At 38.1% G+C, this 21,945-nt stretch overlaps 1 protein-coding gene across 4 annotated transcripts; it reads right to left on the reverse strand.

The window, feature by feature from the left end:
• ZHX1 (zinc fingers and homeoboxes 1) lies at positions 1-21,281 on the reverse strand. Of its 4 annotated transcripts, none has more exons than XM_070481549.1 (5): positions 20,993-21,211; positions 16,162-16,275; positions 11,940-11,987; positions 4,732-7,584; positions 1-2,208 (listed from the first exon to the last, which is right to left on the reverse strand). In XM_070481549.1, the coding sequence occupies exon 4, from the start codon at positions 7,354-7,356 to the stop codon at positions 4,735-4,737; it is 2,622 nt and encodes an 873-aa protein (XP_070337650.1). In that variant the 5' UTR covers positions 7,357-7,584; positions 11,940-11,987; positions 16,162-16,275; positions 20,993-21,211; the 3' UTR covers positions 1-2,208; positions 4,732-4,734. The 4 variants fall into 4 exon arrangements, with proteins under 4 accessions (XP_070337650.1, XP_070337653.1, XP_070337651.1 ...); XM_070481552.1 differs by lacking the exons at positions 11,940-11,987; positions 20,993-21,211 and adding exons at positions 17,526-17,699; positions 20,693-20,787; XM_070481550.1 differs by lacking the exon at positions 20,993-21,211 and adding an exon at positions 17,526-17,663.
• Positions 21,282-21,945: the final 664 nt, after the last annotated feature.

Genomic DNA, 21,945 nt, shown 5'->3' on the forward strand with positions numbered 1-21,945 from the left:
GACAGGTATTGTATTATTCAACTTATTTGAAATATCAAGAATAGGCAAATTCATAGAAACACAATGTAGATTGAAGGTTACCAAGGGCTGGGGGAAGGGGAAATGGGGAGTTATTGCCGAATGGTTACAGAGTGTCTGTTTGGGATGATGAAAAAGTTTTGGAAACGGTGACAGTTGCCGAACATTGTGAATATAATTAATGCCATTGAATTGTACACTTAAAAATGTATATAATTGACAATTTTGTTATGTATAGTTTACCACAATTTTTTAAAAACTCAGTTAATAACATGGAAAAGAAATCACTGAAAACTACTAATCACTGCTAACTTTTATTTTCTATTCAAGGACACATCAACCAGGAGAGGAGGGTTCTTTTGCTCTGTCAAATAAATATATTTAAAAGCTAGCCAACATCAGAGCAGAATTAAGTGCCAAGCGTATAAAAGAGATGGGAAAAATTACTAACAGTTATTGACTGCTATACAAAATTAACAGATCGCAAGGGAAACATAATATAAATATATTCAAAGGCTTCATTTCCAATACTTGACATTTCAAATTTTGAAAACATTAAAATTGTCAAACAAAACTCAGACCACATTAGCAATGGTTTAAAAAAGGGAGCAATTTAATCATTATAATACAGAGTGCTTTAAGAAGTTTTTAAACGTGTAAAAGAAAGAACAGTTTAGTGCATTAAATTGTTAGTCTTTACATTGCTTCATTTAAAAAATGTTAACAGTAGTATGAAAAAGCCACCCACAAAGCCAGCTGTCGGAGTGAAGAAATCAGCTAAATTGCAGCATTTTGGAACTGCTAATAAAGCTATAGTTAAAAAATAAAAAGCTTATAAAAATGAAAGCAGCATGCATATTCAAGGCTTCTTCATAACATTTTCATTAGCCGACAAACATTTAAGTAAAAACAAGAGCTTAATGTTTACTATTCATTAAATTAGATAGAATAAACTGGCCAAGCCCACTACTTCTGGTCATTCAGAAAAACATTTTAAAATCCAAAGCTAATTAAACTGAACATTTCTTCTATGAAGAAAGCACATATTGAAAAATCGTCCTATAGTCACAAAAGAAAAGGTCCTTCTCAACATGAATGAACAGCACCGGTCTTTACAAAGTTTCTAAGTTAGGATGAGCTTTCGGTCTCCTGAAAGGGCAAGAGTTAACAGTTAACACTCCTGTGATTCAGAAGCAAAAAGCTAACTTTTAACTCGTTAGTATCAGTTCAGAATTTTTTCTCTATTCACTGAAATTGTTACACAAAGTAGAATTTCACCAAAAGATAACTCTTGAAAATTCTGATCTGACACCTGTACAAACATCTCTGATTTCCATATGATTGTAAGAAAACACTAAGTATATATTTACTACATGATTCTTTTTCACATTTTTGGTACAATATTTATTTCAGAGTTTCACCCTATCCAAATTATTATGCCAGTTTCTTTTCCTTCTTCAGTATTGATTTTCTTCAGTTTCATAAAAAGCAAATTCAGCTTCTAATGAAAAAAGTAACAAAATTATTACAAGTGTCATAGTGGTATCCATGAATGTGTTCAGTGAAAGATCCACTCATTAAGGGCTAATACCAGAAAATCTTATTGTTCCAACATGTGTCAACAGGCTTTTTTTTTCACTTACATTGAAACTGTATAAGCCCATGCACAACTTTCAATCTTAGTGCAGGGCCTGATAAATAAGACATAGAAACAAATCAGGTTTTTCTTTTTCCTGTTTCTAACAATTTTTACTCTGTAAAATGTTTGGTCACTCAAAGCTATAAGCTTAATTACATATCAAAGAATACAGGCAATAAGGCCCATCTTGCTAGATAGACAGTATTAAGCTGGACAAAGTATGAGGACAAGCTCTAGTGGTCATTAAACCCCCTCAGAAAGTCTAAGAATCAGAATGTCTCCATCATAGCAGAATAAAAATGTCCTGTATTAAAATTTGACTTTTTACAAGTTGTTTTTAATTAGTGTTCTATTTACATTGCAGAACTTCCGCCACTGCAGTAGTTAACTTTGGCACAACATTAAGTTCCATTTCTTTTGGGTATTGGATCCTATTTTTTGAGAATGTGTATGCCCCAAAACGTTTTCAGTGTCATCAAAGAATGGGCCCATTCACAGTAAATCAGGCATCTGGAGTTGAAGAATTGATTCTCCTCCAACGTTTTCGGCAGCTATAAAAGAAAAACATAATAAAAAACTAAAATTTTAAAGAAAATCATATTCTAATGTTTACCACCTTTAGAAATGAAAATGATATAAATTAGCCAAGGAAATACATCCTCGGTATTTGCCGATTAACACCGAGATCACTTGCCACATACATCTTACATAATGCACTAGATTTTGTGTGCAACTCCTATGTATCTGTTCTGCATAGACCAGATTTGCTGATAGACGTTTTTGACCTGTATGTAATAATTTATAAAAAATTATCAGTAGGAAGTATATATTTCATTGTCAGTATTTGTAATAAACAGACTATGAAATCTAAAGACATATTTTTTTCTATTTATATATAAGGCTGGCTTGTGCAAAAGATATATATGTATCTCACTTTTTGCAATAACTATTTCGGAAAGGTTTTGGTTACTTTCTTTTTTGTAAATTGACTGGAGAAGTAACTATTAAATGGAGAAGTAACTATTTAGAGGAAATTTATGGTGAATCCTTTTATAACATGAAAAATTATTTTGTGAATCCAATGATAACTTGCTAATTAATGTTTTATAATTTTAGACTTCTGCAAATTTTAAAAGTAAGACATGCCTGTATACATACCACAAAAATGCATGTATAACATATATGATACTGTTTTTTGGTAACTGGCTTTGTGTGAGTTTCTGACCATAGTATCCATTCCAGTATTAATATGTAAGAATTACCCACACAGACTTAAAGTAAGGTCAAACTAAACTGTACAGAAAAGTTCATGTTATTTTAAGAAGACTGTAGTTCCCCACAAAATCTCTGCAGAGGTTACTACAACAACAACAACAATTCATTGCAGCAACAAATTTGTTGATTTAATCTTGGCTGAGTGTGCATTCTTGTGTTTAGCAATAAAAAAAAAAATCCCTGTTAAAAATACTGTATGCATCTAGGTCAGAAGAAAGCCTGTCGTGAAGATTTCTGACATTGGGAAATGGAGGCTGCGCTTCAGGCTAAAGCTGTACAAAACTGTTTAACTTCCTGGGACGTACAATGATACGTTATGCTCTATAACCTGGAGTGAGATTTATTCTAAAATAGGTGCATTTTTCATTTCATCTGTTTTTCAGCCTGAAAAAAAATTGTTGATGAAAAGAAAACCCGGAAAATGATTGCTAAGCAATAAGAATAGTGCCTGGTACATATTAAGCTCTCTATAAATAATTGTTAAAACAAAATAAATAAAACCAGGGAGGAAGACATGGGGGAATTAAGGAAATACTGCACAGAATAAGACAGCATAAAGGTAGAGGATGGGGTAGAGATGCAAAAAGCTAAGGAAATAAGTGAACATGCTCACATGATAAGGAGGCTCTCTGCCTCCTCTCCTCCCTTACACTTCTCAAACACTAATTTCAAACAGTCATTTGCAGTAACGTCTGAGAACATGATGCTCTTGCGCTACTGGTAGACATACAAACATTTCATGACACAGTATCATTATTTTCAAAAAAGGATACTTTTATCCTGGAACACTCCAAAACAGAGGATAAAAAACAATAGAACTATGCTATTGAATTCCAAAAGCATTAAGAATTGAAGTTCTAACTCCAAATCAGGTATCTGATTTGCAACTACAGTGAAATTTTAATTAATCCAATCTAGAAAAGAAGTGAGATTTAAGGAGCATGCCAAATCTTTCAAATTGAAAGCATATTTACTTGCACTTTTATGATTACAGAGATATATTTTTAACTAAATACAATATTTCTGCTGGTAGCAGGTTTGTTTTATATCAAAGAATGAAAAGACATTTCAGGCAGTTGAGTTAATTTACTATCAAATCTGTTATTTACCTTTTGATCTCTAAGACAGAAATAATTTATATCACAGTTTCCAAAAACAGATGCCACCTACGCAAACATGAATTTATATGTAAGCCTAAAACAGAACTTTGGCTTTTAATAGAAAAAATATTGAATAATTTTAATACATAAAGCATTTTAAACTCCAGTTAAAAATCTAGTAGTTTGGGGGGCAATACAATGAATAAAAAAAGACACCCATTTTCACCTAGTTTCCTAAAACTGAGCAATCCTCACCCCTGTGGTCTTTCCTTCAGTATACTTTTCCCCTTCTTTTTAATTTTCGTTTTTGAATTCTTTCCATAACCAGGCAAAAAATGAAGCTTTCATGAAGAGGGTTTGCAAGAAATACATTTTAGTTATCTTTAGTATTTGGGAAGTCCCCCTACCCACCAGTCTCCCTTCTTAGAGAATGGGTAACTTTCCCTTAAAATAAAGTAAAAAACATTTCAAATAAAAAATAATTAAAGCAATATTAAACTCTACATAATAAACATTGTAATCATAATAATCAGACTACACATGATGACCACATATCTCTTGGCTATACTCGTGGCACCTAATCTTGTTATTAGGTAAAAGAAAAACTGTTTTAGAAAAAAACTATCAAAAGATGACAGTTACAGGTGACTGTTATAAATGTATGTGGTTGATGAATACACACTTAGATTAAAAACTTACATTTCAGTCATCTGATTTAGAAAGCTTCCGCTTCACATGTCGTGGGGGTTCCCAAGTGTCACTGTCATCTGTTTCTTCCTCGTCCTCTTCCTGATCATCAATAGCTTCATCTTCCTCCTCATTTTCCTCAAATAATTCTATACCTAACTCTGATCTCCTCTGTCTTTCTGCAAACCACTCTCTGACCTGCTCGTAGCCCATATGTGATCTGTTGACAAGTTCATCAAGGTCTTGTTCATTGAGAAATTTGTGCTTCAGATAATAGTCCTTAAGTATTGCAGTTCCCGTTTTAAACTTGATGAGCGACGGCCCCCTGTCCCAGCTGTTCACTCTCTTGCCTCCTCTGGGCCGGCCTCGGGGTCTTCCTCTTCCCCTCCCTTTGGGCCTCCCTCTCCCCCTTCTCCTAAGGGAAGACAGACCATTCAGACTACTTGAATTGGCACTTTGGTAGTAGTAGTACCATTTTAAGTTTCCATTCTTCCAAGCATAACGGGTGTCCCCAAACCAACTAACTATGTCTGTTCTAGCCAGCCCGCTTTCTTCGGCCAACTTGTCATACTCTTCTGGTGACGGCCACTGTGTTCGGACAAATGCGCTTTTAAGCATGTGCAACTGCTCTGGCGTTTTTTTACATATCTTGCCTGTACTCCCTGACTTCGGTGCACCAGATTCATCTCCGGGAGAAGTTTCTCCAGCTTCTTCTTTGGAACTACCTGCATTACTTTCATCTATTTCCATTTTCTCTTCCTTTAAAGCTTTTGATTTCTTCTTCTCTGTAAACCAAGCATCAATTTCCCTTCTGGTAAGTTTGGTTTGCGCTCTTAATCTATTTAATTCTTCGTCTGTAAGTACGGAGCTGTTAAGAAAACTTGCCTGAAGGGCACGAAGTTGCTCTGCAGTCTTCTCTTTAAACTTTTGGGGAGTAAAGTCGGGAAAAGGATTCCAGGATTGTTTATGCTGTGAAGTAACAACAGTCGGGGATTCTGTGGTTTCATCACTGGAGTCTATAATAATAGTGGCAGAGGAATCATTGTTGAGATGTAAGCACTGATTACTCTTTGAATTTCTCTGGTTGTACCTTGTGTCACTGAACCATTTTTTAATCTCTCCTTTAGTCAGGCCTGTGATTTTCATAAGTCTGATAATTTCTGCATCGTGGGGAAACTGATTTTTAAGGTAGCTCACTTTTAGTTCTGCCAGTTGCTCTTTAGTCTTTTTTGCCCGAATGCCAAATGAATCAGGGTTTGCCAGTGTGGTTTCATGCTTGACAAGCTGGGAGGCTGGAAGTGCTGCTGTTGCTGGCTTTGTCTCTGCAACAGGCTGAGCAGCAGGTACCTGACTTTTCTGTACATTCGTTTGATTTGGAACTCCTGCCACTGTCAAGGCTATCGGTGCTGTTACCGGCAAGGTGTTTGCTCCAGCTACTTGGGTAAGGACCAGACCTGGCTGACCAACTATTTGGCATGTCTGTAAAATGGATGGTAGACCATTACTCCCTGTGGAAATGTGTGTAGGAATAACAGTTATGGTCTGAGGTACAGTGTGTACTGTTCCATTGAATTGTTTTCTTCTTGCCTCCTCTACTTCCTCGGGAGTCCAGCTAACACCATGCTTTAAACGTTGGGCTGAAAACCATATTTTGATCTGTTCCTCTGTATATTTTGCTTGAGCAGAAAGAACTGTAATTTCTGACATTGTTGGATAAGGGAATTTGTTGTAGGTGTTAAGCAAAAGGGGGTTGTTATCCAATGCAGCATTGTAGGTAGGAATGCTATTAACAGGGATTAAGACTTTGGGGATCAAATTGGAATTTTGCTGAGCTGATACGGCAGTTATCACCTGTGCTAATCCAGGCAGAACTGCTGCTGGGGTCACGACCGTGCTGGCAGTATTTGGGTGTATTCTGTTTACAACGGAAGTACTTGTAGTAGATTCAGAAGCTGAAGAACTTGGATTTTCCACAGTTTCTTCACAGTCTGGTTTGATTTCATTCTCCTTCTCTTCAGGGACATCCTCAACTGAGTTATGATGAACTGTAATCCGTTTGTTCTCCACTTTATTTTTCATCATTTTCATGATAGGAGTTTTACTGATAGATATTCCTGAAGAAGAAACTTCTGTAGATTCTCCTTGCTCTGAATTCTCCTCTTTAACAAAACTACCATCAAAAGTCAGATCATTTATTGTTTGTTCAAAGATTGTCTGGTTATTTCGTTTCACCATAGTCAACTTAAAATTCTCTTCTCCTGGGTGGTATTTCAGATTATGCTCAGAAAGTGCATCATACCTTTTGGTAAGAAAATTGCATTCAACACAAACATAGGATGAATTTAGCACAACATTGGGATGTTCTGAATCCACATGAAAAGTAAACATATTTAGATCTGGAGTCTGAAAAGTACAATATTTACATTCATAGCCACCTTCAACTTTTTTATTTTGCTGATTGTCAGAATCCACAGATTCATGAACTTCTTCATCACTTGAGATACTCTCTGCTCTGGTATTTTCTACAGGTGTAAGTACAGGAGGACCTTCATCCAAATCTGATACCAACTCGAGGTCTGGATCTTGTTCACTGGCAAGGACCATGCAGGGTGTTGTTGATTTTCGCCTGCTTGCCATTCTGATGTTATGGGGAAAATCTCAGTGGTGATTATTAAAAAACATTGAGGCTTAAAACTGTTCAGTATTCTTCATTTGAAAACAATGGCTTTTGGTTCTTCAAGTCCATTTTTGTGCTCAACAAGTCTCATTAGCAGCTTTTTCATGGTGCAATCAAGTAAAGAGCTTGTTGTTGGCAGATAAAATACTGCTGAACTGCTGAAATTTTTGAAGTATAACGCCAATCACCTACATTAAAATAAATGTAAAATGTTTTTAAATGAGTGATCTTTTACACTTTTTGAAAAGTGTAATCTTTAAACAAATTACAGTTATATTTCACTTATATGAAGTTGTTGGATATCTCAGTTATAAAGATCTAGAATAAGACAAGAACCAGGAAACAAGTCTTCTAAGGATCAAAATAGATGTCTCCAAGCCATTTCACTAAAGGGCATGTCCTGTCCTCATGGGTCAGCCCCTAGACTTGTTTATTTGGATTTCCAGGCAGCTATATATTGGAAGGGAAGTGGGGGAAAGAGACTGCTTTGGCAGGCACACTATTATCAATGTGAAATGATAATCTGTTAAAAAGGGAGGAACTTTAAAACTCTAAAAAGCAGTCACATATACTCAGTCATATGGCTGTTAAGTGTATAAGAAATTCAGTCCCATCACTTATGCCCTCTTCTTCCTACTGGTCTGCCTCATCATCCCAAAAGCATGCCCAAGTATGGCAAAAGCAGCAAAGGTGGGATACGAACGATCGAAGTTTCAGAAACATTCTTAATCATTCTCTACCATGCTACCAGAATTTATAAAATATATCTACTCATATCAGTCTCCTGACTTAAAGTTTATGATGGGTACCCAAGGCTGAAAGAATACTCCAAACTCCTTAAGGCTATGTAGTTCCCTTCACACGCTGACCCTGACCTCACTTTCTTCCTGCCGTCTCTCTCCTGAGTCCTATTTCCTTAGGCTTCAGCATCAGTAGAAACTTTGCTGTTCTAGGGACACTCAATGCAGGCCGTCCCTTATGCCGGGACACTGGTTTGTGCACTGGGTGTGATGATCTTTCTGTCTGTCCTATAGATCACTTTCTCCATTTAACTTGGCCTAACCTCTTCCCAGGTTTATTTTCCAGCCCAGCACTTCCATATATTGTGGCAGAGGAATGTGAGATTTCTGAATTGCAACCTATCCACACTCCTGGTCTCCTTATTACAGGTGTGTGCCTCATTCTTTTTCTTCTCTCTCTCTCTGTTTTTTTTTAATCATTCTACCTGTTTATTAATAAGATTGGTGAATACATAGGAAAATATTTGTATATTTAGTTATAACTGGAAATTCACAGAATAAACTATAAAATAAAAAATATGTTAAATAAGACTTCATAGTTGATGGTAATCTTTTTTTTTTTAAGTAATAGCTTTATTGAGATATAACAAAGCTCCTGAAACTGGATTGAACGAAGAATCTTTATTTCTTCAATCTAACACTCTTCCAGCTGAGCTATTTGGGCTGACTTCTCGTTCATTTCTGTATCTGCTTTGCATACAAGAAGCCTGGAAGTAGGGACTCACTACATGTTTATTAACTTGAACTAGAATGAAGAGAAAAACAGTTTTACAAAACTCAGCCTGCCCTGAGGGAATCACCATAGAGAACATTAACTGAAATTTACAAGAATGACCTTAAATCATCAAGAAAAAGTGAATTATGTTTATACAAATATATTTTAATAATGTTGTACCCCAAATATTTAAAATAAAATGTTGATGTGAAAGCAGTTAAAGTTGGTGTGCTTCTGAAGTCTAAACGAAATGAAAATGAATAAAATAAGTGGTCTCACTTATTCTCTACCACAAATTATTATTTACCAGCATAATCCTTCTCCTAGCTGAACTGAAGAGGAAAAGTTTGCTTCAAAGATTATAAAGCAAAACTAGGTCTCTGTGAGGAGACGCATTGACTCAGTAAAGGGAGAAACATTTTTAGGAAACAGCTGTCCAAAGAGAGAATGCCCTACCTTCGAAGGGGTAAGATCCCCCTCCCCAGGATTATTCAAATACATACTACATATCCATTTGATGGATCCAAGCAACAGATGGAAAGTTGGACTGAATGTCCCTTGTTCCCTGATTTCCCATAGTATAAAATAAAGAGCATCGGCTTACTAATAATAGTAGAATCAATAGACCAAATCCCAACTATCAAAGGTGTCATTCTTTCTTTCTATAAAATTCCTTTGATTTCTAAGGGACTATAAGGAAATCACTGAAATTTAAAACCATTTCTTAACTAAATCATATAAGCTAAGGTAAGGCAATCTCTCCTATTCAATTCAATAGGGGATGCCACTGTTTTATTCAAGAGTCAGCATAGCTGTTTGATCATTTTTTGTCATTAGAAACAGGGAATTCCTCAAACAGCTTTAAGTAAGTGGCAGAGTAGCAAATGAGGAGCACCCACGTTTTTGAAAGTGAAGGAGAACTGGTGAAAGGCCAGGGAGTAAACAATTTTGTGACTGTTATTCTCCTAGAATCTCAGAGAGATTATATTTAATTGGTGTATACTAATAACCAAAAGTCAAAGATAGGGGGGTTTTACCTTTCCTTGAAGTGGTAGTTTTACCTTTCCTTGAAGTGGTGGTTTCAAACTTTTTGCTGTAAGCAGGGGAGCCCTTTCTTCAAACAAAATTCTATGAGAGGCCCCAGTGCTAAACAATAAAAGAGTAGCTGTCTGGCTAGAGAAGTAGAGAGGCTAAACTACTTCGTGACCCCATCCTATGGATCCCACAATCCCTACTTCCACCTCTGATGGGTTCTGAGATGTGTTTGAAAGCCTTTGCCTTAAAAACATTAAACACTTTCAAGACAATATATCAGTTCTATCAGAAATCCTTCCCAGCTTCCCACCGCCAAGCCATGAAATTTGAAAACAAATCTAAAGAGAATTTAATGTGTCCTTTCAGGTTATTTCAGTGTATTAGGCAGGACTGGGGCACGCAGGGGTAGAACAGAGTAGCCAGTACCAATAAGAGATACAGAAGAGACACTTGAGGAGCTAAGCTCCCTTTATTATTCTAGCTCTTGGGTTAAACTTATTTTTTATCTTATCTAGCATAAAAATAGGAATGTGCTACCAAATTATTACTTTTATTTCTCTTCCATATAGTTCACTAGCTCAGAATGGTCAGTTCGTAAGCATTTAAGCAGATATAAACAAATTTTAAAAACAAATTTTTTTGCTAAAGTCATAAAAATTACAAAATACTCATGCTGTATTACAATCTAATGATGTATATGCACAATTGTGCTTTTTCCTTTGAAAGCATGGTCTTGGCAATATAAATATAAGCTACTTAAAAGAGATACTTCAAAAAAAAGTCTTCAGTAATGCAAAAGACCAAAAATCTGATTACCTTGGGTATTACAGATCACCTCAACCTCGGGTTACTTCTATACCCAACTACACAGGCTGGAGAAATACTCTTTCCTCTTTACTCCTCAAACTGCTCACATTTAGCTAACAAAACCAGAGTGAGTATATTATTTAACATATTTCTAAAGGGAGACTGAGAATTACCAAAAAAGCCTCAAGATTTGGTCCAATGGCTCAATTTTATAATGTATATAGCCTAAAATAGACCGAAGCACAAACAAAGGCATCCGCAGGGTACTTATTATAAAGTCCTAATTTGGGGGAAGCAAAGACCTCAGTACAATTGTCCCATTTTTATGAAGGAAGAAATCCAAGCCCAAAGGAATAAATTCACAGAGGCGTTGTGGTTTAGGGTAAAACCATAGGTTTTTGGAGTCTCTTCTGTCACTTAGTAGTTAGGTGACTGGAAAAGTTACTCAATATCAACTTCAGTTTTCTCACCTATAAAACCAAGATTCTTCAATTCAACAAATTCACTCACTAACTGTTTGCTGAATGTCAACCATGTGCCAGGCACTGTGTTAGGCACTAGAGATACAGCAGCGACCAAGACAGATTGTCTCTGGTCTGCCAGGTACTAGCAGTCGACCAAGGAAAACAGGCAGTAAGCAATTACTTAGAATAACTATGATCAACACAATGAGAGAGGAAGTATCGGGAACACTATCAGCACATTGCAGGAGGCTTCGAGAAAAGAAGCAGAGAAGGCTGCCCTGGAGAAAATAAGAATAGTGGTATCTACCTCAGAAGCTGATCAAATAAAAATGCTTCACACACTCTGATAAACAGTAGGTGCCTAATTAATGCTATTTTCCATTAAAAATGCTAACTTTCCCTGAAAAATTCTTTTGAGGGATGAAGTAATACCATTTATTTAGTAGTATTCTTTTTCTCTTTCCCTTTCTTTCTCTCAAGCAATTTAATCAGCTGACAAGGCACACAAATTGAATGAAAAAGCAGAAGGGGTAAAAATAGAGAATAAGAATTTCTATGGTATGGTTCCAATTCATCTCCTTTTGTCATTAAAGCGCAATGGGGCTGGGACAGGAAAATTGCCATAGAGAAATCACTATTAGCTGACAGGCATCTCATCCTCTTTTTGAAGGTCAACTAAAAACAGGGCTCAAAATCAATTTGGGGAATCTTGTACTATTTACCTGTAAAAGAGGTTAGAGTTCAGTTGCACAACTGAGTAGCCAGGTGCTCTGCAATTAAAACACAATTAAAGTGAAGTCTGCCAAATAAAAGAAAAAATTATGCTCTAAATGCAGCCAGCACGGTAAATATAATTACTTTTGAAAACTATTTTCAGTTAACTTTTCAGTAAAGAAATATTTTTTTAAAAAACTGATCAAATCAGTTAATTGTTATACTGCCATTAAAAATGATAATCAAAAGAGTAATTAAGGAATATGGAAAATATCCATTTACTGTTAAATTTTTAAAATCAGAGCAAAATTTGCATATTACTTATAAAATAACCATGGGAAAATATGTATGCATGTGGACAAAGACTACATGAGAATATAAAAAAGTGAAATTTTCACATGACATTATGGGGGTGGTATTTAAAAGTTTTCTTTAGTATTATTGTAACATTGCTTTATTTTAAAATATAACAAACATGGGCCAGCCCTGGTGGCCTAGTGGTTAAGTTCAGTACACTCAGTTTGGTTCCCGGGCAAAGACCTACACCACTTGTCTGTCAGTGACCATGCTGTGGTGGTGGCTCACATACAAAAAGAGGAAGATTGGCAGTGGATGTTGGCTCAGGGTGAATCTTCCTCAGCAAAAAATAAAAATTAGAAAAAATACAACAAACAATAGTTTCAAGACCTTAAAATTGCAAATAGACAAATATTTCTATGGTCATTTGTCTCAAGCTGGAAACAAAGTTTACTGTCTATTTTTAAGGCAAAAACATGTGCTACATAAAGGTTTTCTCAGGGGGAGCAGGAATCCCTGAGTGTGTATAGCATTCAGGTGTTTTCCAGACAGTTTTTGGAGCTGCTGCCCCGCGGTCTGAGAAGTCAGACTGGTCCTAACAGCCCTCAAGAGCACAATCTCCAGGGAGCAGATCTGGGCCAACCCACTTTCCATAGTTCTATCTGCATCCTGGTTTTTCTCCTGAGGGTGGGATGTTCCTTAATCAATTCATGATTCTTAACTCATCAAAATAATTACAACAAAATTTCTATACAGAAAAGTATTTAATGAAAGTAAAATTTATTTTAACACAGTATGAAAATTTGGAGCAGTTTTACATGGTCAGAAAGAATGTCTGTTTAGCTATCCACTATATTCCCAGGGCCCCAAACAGTGCCTATCAAGGTCCCAATGATATTTGCTGAAAAAAAAATCTTTAAACTATATCTGTATTGTGTATTATAACATACATTTCACTCATTAAACATTCATTTATAGTGGTGCTACAAAGGGCAACTGTGCTTGCTTTACAGGAGACTACTTTCAATGGTCAAATCCTTACCAATAAAATTACCTTAGTCATTAGAATATTAAAAATCCTCAAATATATAACATTCTGTTTATTAAAATATAGCATGAATGTTCAACAAATATTTACCAACATCTATAATTCTGTTGTACCAAACCAGTCTCATGTATGAATAGTGTATATCTAAATTTGTGGACTACATAAAAATGAAACAAAGGAGATACATTCATTCAAAGAATTAGTCCTGCAGTGAAATTAAAAGAAAAGGGCATAGTTCTTGTAAAAACAGCAAATGCAAATTTGAACTTAGAATCCTTATTTCTCTGTTCCATGAGAAAACTATACTTTAATGGTGTCGAGATTTTTAAAGAGATTAAAAAATAAGCTCTCAAGGTAATATACTATAAAAAGTTAGTGAATTGTTTCAAATTCTATGCTTAGTACTTTAAAAAAGTCTAAAAAACTTTATAGTTAAGCAGAACCATAATTACACTGAATTTCCAAGCTTCTATTTTTTTCACTGTCTTGTACTTCAAATTAAATAATTAACAGATAAGTTTATTGGCCTAGTTAGCCACAAAAGCATGTTATTTTGGAAGATTTTATGTGCATAAAAACAAGCTTTGTTTTTTATACCAATTCTGGGTCAAATAAGAACACTTAGAAGATAACTATAATTTAATTTTAATTTAGGGTAGCTAAAATATACAAACTAAGAATTCTTTGGAATATGTATTCATACCTATACTGAGAAGTTTTAGGACTGTATTCTATTTAGTTTCACTTCTCTCTGAGTCAGAGTTCTGTTTAGCCAGCTGAAAATACTTATTTTTACATGTTTGTATTCAAACTAAGAGCTACAAATCCACCAAAATCACAGAATGGCTGAAATAACAGTAGGAACAAAGAATAATGGAGTCAAAGGAAAACAAAGACTACCATGCTAAAAAAAAGAAAAGTGTCCAAGAGGATACTTTTTTTAATTAAAAAAAAACACAAAACATTTTGGCCTTTACATACTTGAGGCATTTTCAAAGCTAAAATGTAAAAATATTTAGAAATATCCAATAGTCAAGTTCTTAAAAAAAAAAAATTAAATGAGAAACTGACAACCCAAATTTGTACCCACAACAAATGTTTCTAAAAATGACAGTAACCTAGAATTACTGCCTAAGAGATAAATCTCAAGAAGATTGCCAAGATGGTCTCAAAACAATCAAAATTCAAGGATTAAGGTGAATATAGACAGGAGTGAATGTGATCAAAATGAAAGCATCTAAGAAAGTGTGGCCAAAGATAATCTAATTTCAGAAGATCCCTTTGCTGATGCTAATTAAGGCTTAAAGGTTTAGAAACTCTGTCCCCTCTACCTGTTTTTTTCCACCTGAGAGAGCCATTCTTAATGCCACTATTGATTAAAAAGAGAATCCAAGCTGGACAGATTTCTCCTGGAAAGCTCTGACCCCAGATTTGAGGAGTAAAGTGTCTTTTTGAAAGGTCTCTAGGACACTAACATCCTGGTTTTCTATCTTCTGCTGGCACGGATGTAACATATTGAGATGACATATAAACTAGCACTATAATGAAATCTCCTTTGTTACTAAAGTTTGTGAGTATGATCCAAAGCAATTTTATACCAAAAATAGTTTTCCCTTACTCTTCTCAAGGAGGTGTGTTAAGTCTTTCACAGACAGTCTAACATGAGAATGCTATTCTGATTCCAAGTGAGATTATCACTGAGAGGCTGAAAACCCATTCATCTGTCCGTTATCTTCCCCATTTATAAAACAGAGTAACTGTTACCTATTTCACTCAGGATATAATCATTCAATTTTTAAAAACACCTTGAAAGAGAACAGTAATTAGTATTGGTAATGTCAACTTGTAAGGACTTTATGAATTTTTTAAAAATGAAAGTGAACTACCACATTAATGGTTATGGAATCTTTCCTAGTGCTTTCTGGAATCATCTAAAATAACTATTGGACTAAAGTATAAATATTTCAAACAGTATAGTATGTTATCTAATGCTTCTTATAAAAGCCAATTTATATCAGGTAAATAAAATATAAAAGTAATAATGTACAAATACATTCAAATACTTATTGATATGCTTAATCTAAATCAAAGTATTTAATTATTAATATCCTAATTTTTATAATTATAATTAATGATTATTAGTAGGCTACATATTGAAAATATATTTTCAGGAATTGTTCTTAGAGGTCTTTTGAAAAATTACTTTATTGGGGTCATTTTGGCTTACAACACTGTGTAAATTTCCGGTGTACATCACTATATTTGAGTTTCTGTATTGACTGCATCATGTTCACCACTAACAGCCCAGTTTTTATCTATCACCGTACATATGTGCCCCTTTGCCCTCATCCTCCTCCTACCCACTTCTCCTCTGTAACCACTAATCTGTTCTCCTTATCTATGTGTGTGTCTTCCACATATGAGTAAAATCATATATTTTTGCCCTTCTCTGACTTATTGTTCTTGTAAGTCCTCAAGCATTTTTCTGGATATAGGCAAAAAACCAATAAAATTTCTAGGTCAATTTCCCCACACTAAAGTTCTCTGCCCTTGCGACCTTCATTTGTCTTGTTTACAAGTTACCACAGCACCTGGTACAGTGCCTGACACACAGCGTATTTCAGCAAATATTAATTGAAAAATCAATTATAAATATACCACATAGATTTATTATGAAGTATGATGCTGTTTCCTTTAAAATTAAAGCAGCCAATACTCCTATATTTTTAAAGTTTGAAAGTACATTTCTTTAAAAAGTGTTAAGAATATATTTGCTGCTTTTTTAAGAAAAGCTTTTAAAACTTTAGCCAAATATAGTATCATGGCATCTAAATGGGCACATTCAGTATCTGAGTTTTACCACAACAAAACAACAAAACACATACTTGCCACAGCTTCCTCAGCATTTTCTTTGACATGGAAGGGTGTCCCTTCAAATTAGGAGGTGTTTAGCTCAGGCCATCATTACCAACAGGTCCAAAGTATCTATCTGCCATCTCCTACAAAAAAAGTAATATCACTTTATTATTCTAGATATGATTCAGTCTTAGGAAAGTTTAAAGTTTATGTCTTGGCTTTTAAAAATAAATGTAATTTTGAATTTCCTCACAGAAATTTTAAAAGAATCTCTAAATGACAAATTCAATGTTGGTAAGAAACACAAAATTGAAAACTACACTCTAAAAAATTCTATTTATATTATATCAAACAGCCAAGTCACTATTATACTATTTTCAATAAAAATTTTCCAAAGGTAAATATATACAGGCTGTAATATGACAGCTGAGATGAAGAAATTGGGAGTTGTTAAAAAATTAGCACACAAAAGTTTTGAAAGACAACTTAGATAAATGAAGAGTTAGGAGGAGGTATGTGTTTATACATAAACCTACTGATATTTGTATCCTAATTCACTTTGTATTAATTGGAACGGAGCAGATTATTAAGGCTGGCCACAAGCCACTACTGCTCAAATAAACTAGCGATCCTCTGCCCCAAACATGCAGGATCCAACAGAATGACTGGTGTTTAACTGGTTTGTTTTTGCAAGAAAGCTACTACCAACGGCTCTCAGTCAGTGCCTCGTGAAGCATTCAACAGTACAATCAGACTCAAAAGCATTCTCTGAAAACTCAGATGTGTGTCCAAAAATGTGGTATATTACTTAGAGTGGTTAAACCAATCAGGAAAATTTAATAAAAACTATAACTGCTTCTCTTACTAAATAACAGTAAATAATGCTTTTGAAGGGTTGAAACGTTTTTGTCGTTATTCTTTAAGTGCTGAAACTCTGTAAACCACAGTGAATGAATATTAAGGAAAATGATTTCCTTCCAATACTTTATCCTTTGATTCCTGCTACTATTACATACAAGTTTATGAAGATCCCTTTTAAGTCAAGAAATAATGCAAATACACCAGTTCTTTAGTAAAATACTTCTAGGTTACGTTAAAGCTTAGGCTGAACAGTTACACTATTTTCATGAAAAGCAAAAGAGCATTTTCCTGGTAGGCCCAGCGCGCAGCCTGTGATCTCTGCAGCCTGGGGTTCTACAATTTCATTTCCTGGTATCTCCTTGTTCAGCCACTCCTTAGTCATCCATCTACAGGATGCAGACTAGAAGAGAAGCTAGGAAACAGCTGCCAAAGAGGGGCGGTTATTTTCCAAAATGAATTATTAATATTGTAGGAAATTGGTAACCTATTTGAATCCATTCTTAAATCACACAGTAATTGCAAGATGTTTTACCGAAAGGGAGTCTCTTGAGGAGAACTGCCGAGACATGCAAAGGCACGAGGCAGCGAGAGGAGCGATGAAGAGCTCCTCAGTACTTCTGGACGACAAGCATGGTTGCCCGGCGGTTTGTCAGGTCCTGATACTGGGATTACATTAGAACGCTTCTCTCTAATTCCAAGTATCTTTCTAACATTTAGGATGAGAGTGAACTTCAAAAGTTAAAGGAGACACCTCAACCATATACATTATATAATAAAACAGATGAGCCCAAAATTTGACAACTACATATTTACTTTAAAAATTGACTCTAAAATACAGATCTCCAAAATGTAAAACTCAAAAGTATATCCACATTAGTAATCTAAATCAGCAGCTTCAGGCATGTAAATCTGGTTGCTGGCGACTACAAACATATCAGAACAACAAGGACACAATAAAATATTTCAGTAATATTATGGCAACACTGGCTATTATTCAATGGCTAGTATCATAGTTTTTTCCCTTCAAAGAAGTGTAATTTAACTTACTTTTGAAATTACATCGAATGATTTAAAATGATTTTAAGTTAGAAAAAAATGAGATGTAAAAGTGAATGTGCTATACTGGCTATTCCCATAAACAGTGAAACAGATGTTCCCAAACGCCTCCCTGAATTTATTGACTATGATATTAGATTAAAAACTAGCTCAGGCAATGAACTTTCAACACTGTTAATATTCAAATAAATAGTCTTTTGAGCCCAAATCCACAATGCTGCAATGTACATAAAAAGGCTATTTCTTCAGCTACGTTTGTAATCATTTTAGTAATCTTACGAGTACTTCCATTTAAGTATAAAGGCATAATTTAAAGCAAACTAAGTCCCAAAGATCACATTTTTGTGCCCAATGAACATTACAAGAAAGAAAATTTATAATACATCATAACATCACCTTTCAGTTTTAATGTGAAATATAATACAAAAGAGAGATATTCTCCAAAATGAACTGCCGTCTATGCTATTAAGTTCATTAATAAAATAATTGTCAAATTTCATTCACATTTATTGAAAAAAAAACTTATAAAACAAGTGTCACTAAAGGTCAAATAGTTGCTACATCATTCATAAACTGTCCTCTGAATCCAGTGAAATAATAAGCTGGCTATAAGGGAAGGACATCTATCCACTAATGAGTGCTCACCAGCACACGCACAGTCAGGTTTTCAGCCTTAGCATATTTTCAAACCATCTGGCGTCAACGCCACTCCAGTTCACGCAGCCTAATCTGTTCAGAACTGAATATAAAACCAGAGCTACGCACACTTTACAGAAACCAAAGAACAGCACACATGTATAATAATGTTCCAAATGCGCAGCTCTAAACTAGTTTATACTTGAAATGTGTTTTTCCAAACATTTCCATCGAAGACGTTAAAGTTCTCTTTAAAAAAACTAGAATGGTTCAAGAAATCTGTATGAATCATAGCTGTCATCAGTTACCCAAGTCTTACTTTAATTCTTTTTTTCTCATTTTAATCATGGTCACCAAATAAAGCATTTGAAAAGGTTCTCCTACGAAAAGATTCATTGGTAAATGAAATGCTATCACTTATATATTGAAAGGACCCAAGATTTTACATTTTATTTTGCATAAAATTAGTCTGCTTAGCCCTGAAATGCTTAGAGAGCAAGGAGAGAAAAACTAAGAGGAAAAAATATTCACAAAAGCCTTTTTTTCTTTAACATCCTGTTAGCGCATTATTGTCTTTGGCAGCACTCACATTTCTTTTGCTTAAAATCAAGAGTCAGAATTGCTACTTAAGAAATAAAAAACTCTATGCCCAGACAGGGCCAATATCCCTGTTAGAATTAATCCCTGTTCATCCTCACTGTTGGCATAAAAACAAACGACTTTTTCAGGGTAATTTTTCAGAAGCAAGAATAATTCACGTAGCTCCATATAACACCAGTTGAAGCTTTCAGACAAAGACTGAGAAATAATGACCAATACCAAAAAACCTAAAGGTGCACTTCTGTAGGTACAGACACACATACACGCCAACCCAACAAACAGTCACTATTCCTGGGGGAAAGCAGCTTCTTCCTCCCTAACTGTAAACCACTCTCTTTCCCAATCCTGTGATTTTCCCTTTTCTGCTATCCTCTTAACCTCCAAGAGAACTGCTGCTTCTTTTAAGTTACATGGAACCCCAACCTCATCACATTACAAATCCTCTATCAATTAGCCTGCCCTTACACATGCCCCGACCCCCACCCCGTGCAAAGATTAGCCTCTCCTCCCGTGTTTCTTTAGAGCTGGAGTGAAATGACAGAAAAGCGCTGTGGAATTCCCGCTCTGCCCAACCTCTTCCCTAGATTCCTCCTCTATCCATCTCCTTTCCCGCTTCCCAATTCTCCTACCCAGAGTCTCCCACTGAAGCCTTGCCATAGCTTGATCCTTCTCTAACCCAACCTAAGGATATCAAATGGAAGCTTTTCCTGCTCCGGGGTTTTGCCCTTTCCTTACTGTTCCCCACAGAGGAGAGACGTGTTGAAACAAAGAATTTCAAGTCCCTTTACCTAGAACTTCGGTGTAAATACACAGGCAAAGGGTATCCGCCAGGGTTCTTTCCTGCCCTTAGAGCCCCGTCCTCTCACATCTCCTTCCCAGCCCTCCATTCCCCGCAAGCATGAGGAGACTGCTCCCTTTAGGCCCTAAGGTTTGGAGGAGTCCCTGGTCAGCCTCCCTGTCTCCCTCCTGGAAGGGCCGGAGAACATTTCCATTCTCTTTAATTAACTTCTCCCGAAGTCCCAGGGCTTCCCTAAAACGTAACAGAATTCTTAAGGACTCAACTCTGAGTCTTGCCCCAAAGTCGGGGCACGTCCTGGTCCCGAAGTGGGTGCCCAGGCTTCCCTGAAGTGGGGTACGGCCTCCCCCCCACCCAGGGTTTCCCGGGGCTTCGAGCCCAATGCCAGGGTGCCCAGCTCCAGCAAGAGAATCTCTCCTGACTCTCAGGGAGACAGTCCCGAAGCGGCCACACGCCCCGCAGGGCAGAGCTCGCGGGGGTCCTCCCCTAGGACCCTCAACCTTGCGGGGGTCCTCCATCCCTAAGGCGTCCGCCCCCAGGGAGAGCAGTCTGCGCTCCCCCAACAATCCCAAGTTGCTCAGTTTCAGCAGGCGGGCTGAAATTTCCCTTACAGAGACCACCCCCAGCTCCTTCCACGGCCGCAGAGACCCCGGGAGCGCGAAGGCGGCGCAGGGTCTGTCCCCCGGCGGCGGCTCCCGGCCCAGGCAGGCCCGGTCCCTCCCCCTCGGACGCCCCGCGCCGGTCCGCCCCGCCACCCGCCGCGGCGAGCGCCCAGCCCCCGAGTCTCTGCCCCGGGGCTGCCCTCCTCCGTCCGGCCCGCCGCGCCCGCCGCGGGCTCCGCGCCGCCGGATCCCACCCGCAGCCCCGGGGTGCCCCGGCCCGCTTGTCGCGGAGCCGGCTCGCGCCGCTACCTGCAGGGGCCGCCGCGCCTCTCAGCGCCCCGCCGCCGCCATCTTGCATTTCAAACCGGCTGCACTTTTCAGGGAGTCAACTCTGACCTGTGAACCCTACCCCCGGAACCGCTCAGCGGGCCGGCACACGGCCTCGGCGGCTCGGCGGGCCCCGCGGAGCTTGGAGGGTCGGGGTGGGGGTGCGAGGCGAGGCGCGCGCCCCAGCGGCCGACCGGGGGCGGGGAGGGGGAGGGAAGAGCCGGCCGAGGCGGGGCCCTCCGCGCGCGCGCCCTCCGCGCGCCCCCACCCCTCTCCGCGCCTGGCTCCGCTATCCGGGCCCCCGCTGCTCAGCTAGGGTTCGACCCGGGCCTCTACCCGCCTGAGTGGCGCACGGCGGGAGGTAGGGAGCCGCCCCGCCCCTCTGTCAACAGAAGCCCCGCCCCAGTCTGCCTAAGCCCCGCCCTCTGTCAACAGAAGCCCCGCCTTCTCCAGGTTCGAGGCGGCCCCGCCCCTTGCCGGGGATAGCTCCGCCCTCTATCGATTGAAGTTTGGTCTTCACTCAGGTCCATCCAGAAGGCAGCCCCGCCTGCTGTCAGCTGTGGCCCCGCCCTCTGGGCTCTCCGTCTGCCTCATGTTACTGCCGGATCGCGAGAAACGCCCCTCGTTATCGTCAGCCCCATCTCCCCGCGGCGGTACTATCCAAGCCCCGCCTCCTCTCCGCGGAGTCCCCGCCCACTGTCAATAGAAGCCCCGCCTCCCCGAGGCCCGTCTCGATTCTAGCCCGAAGCCCCACCTCCTGTCAACCGCCGCCCCGCCTCTTCTTGCCTCCGGTCCCGATTCCAGCACAAGCCGCAGCTCCACCCGCTGACACTAAAAGTTCAACCTCGCTTGGAACCACCGTGCTAGACGGAGCCACCTTCGGGTCCCTCTGCTCTCTGAAAATCCTCCTTTCCCCCCTCACGACTCGCTTTTCT

The sequence above is a fragment of the Equus asinus genome, chromosome 12 (genome assembly GCF_041296235.1).
Source record: "Equus asinus isolate D_3611 breed Donkey chromosome 12, EquAss-T2T_v2, whole genome shotgun sequence".
Lineage (NCBI taxonomy): Eukaryota > Metazoa > Chordata > Mammalia > Perissodactyla > Equidae > Equus > Equus asinus.

Bases quoted from the DNA above. Each gene is read 5' to 3' on its own strand.
- ZHX1 (XM_044743775.2), bottom strand. From the start codon at position 7,356: ATGGCAAGCAGGCGAAAATCAACAACACCCTGCATGGTCCTTGCCAGT.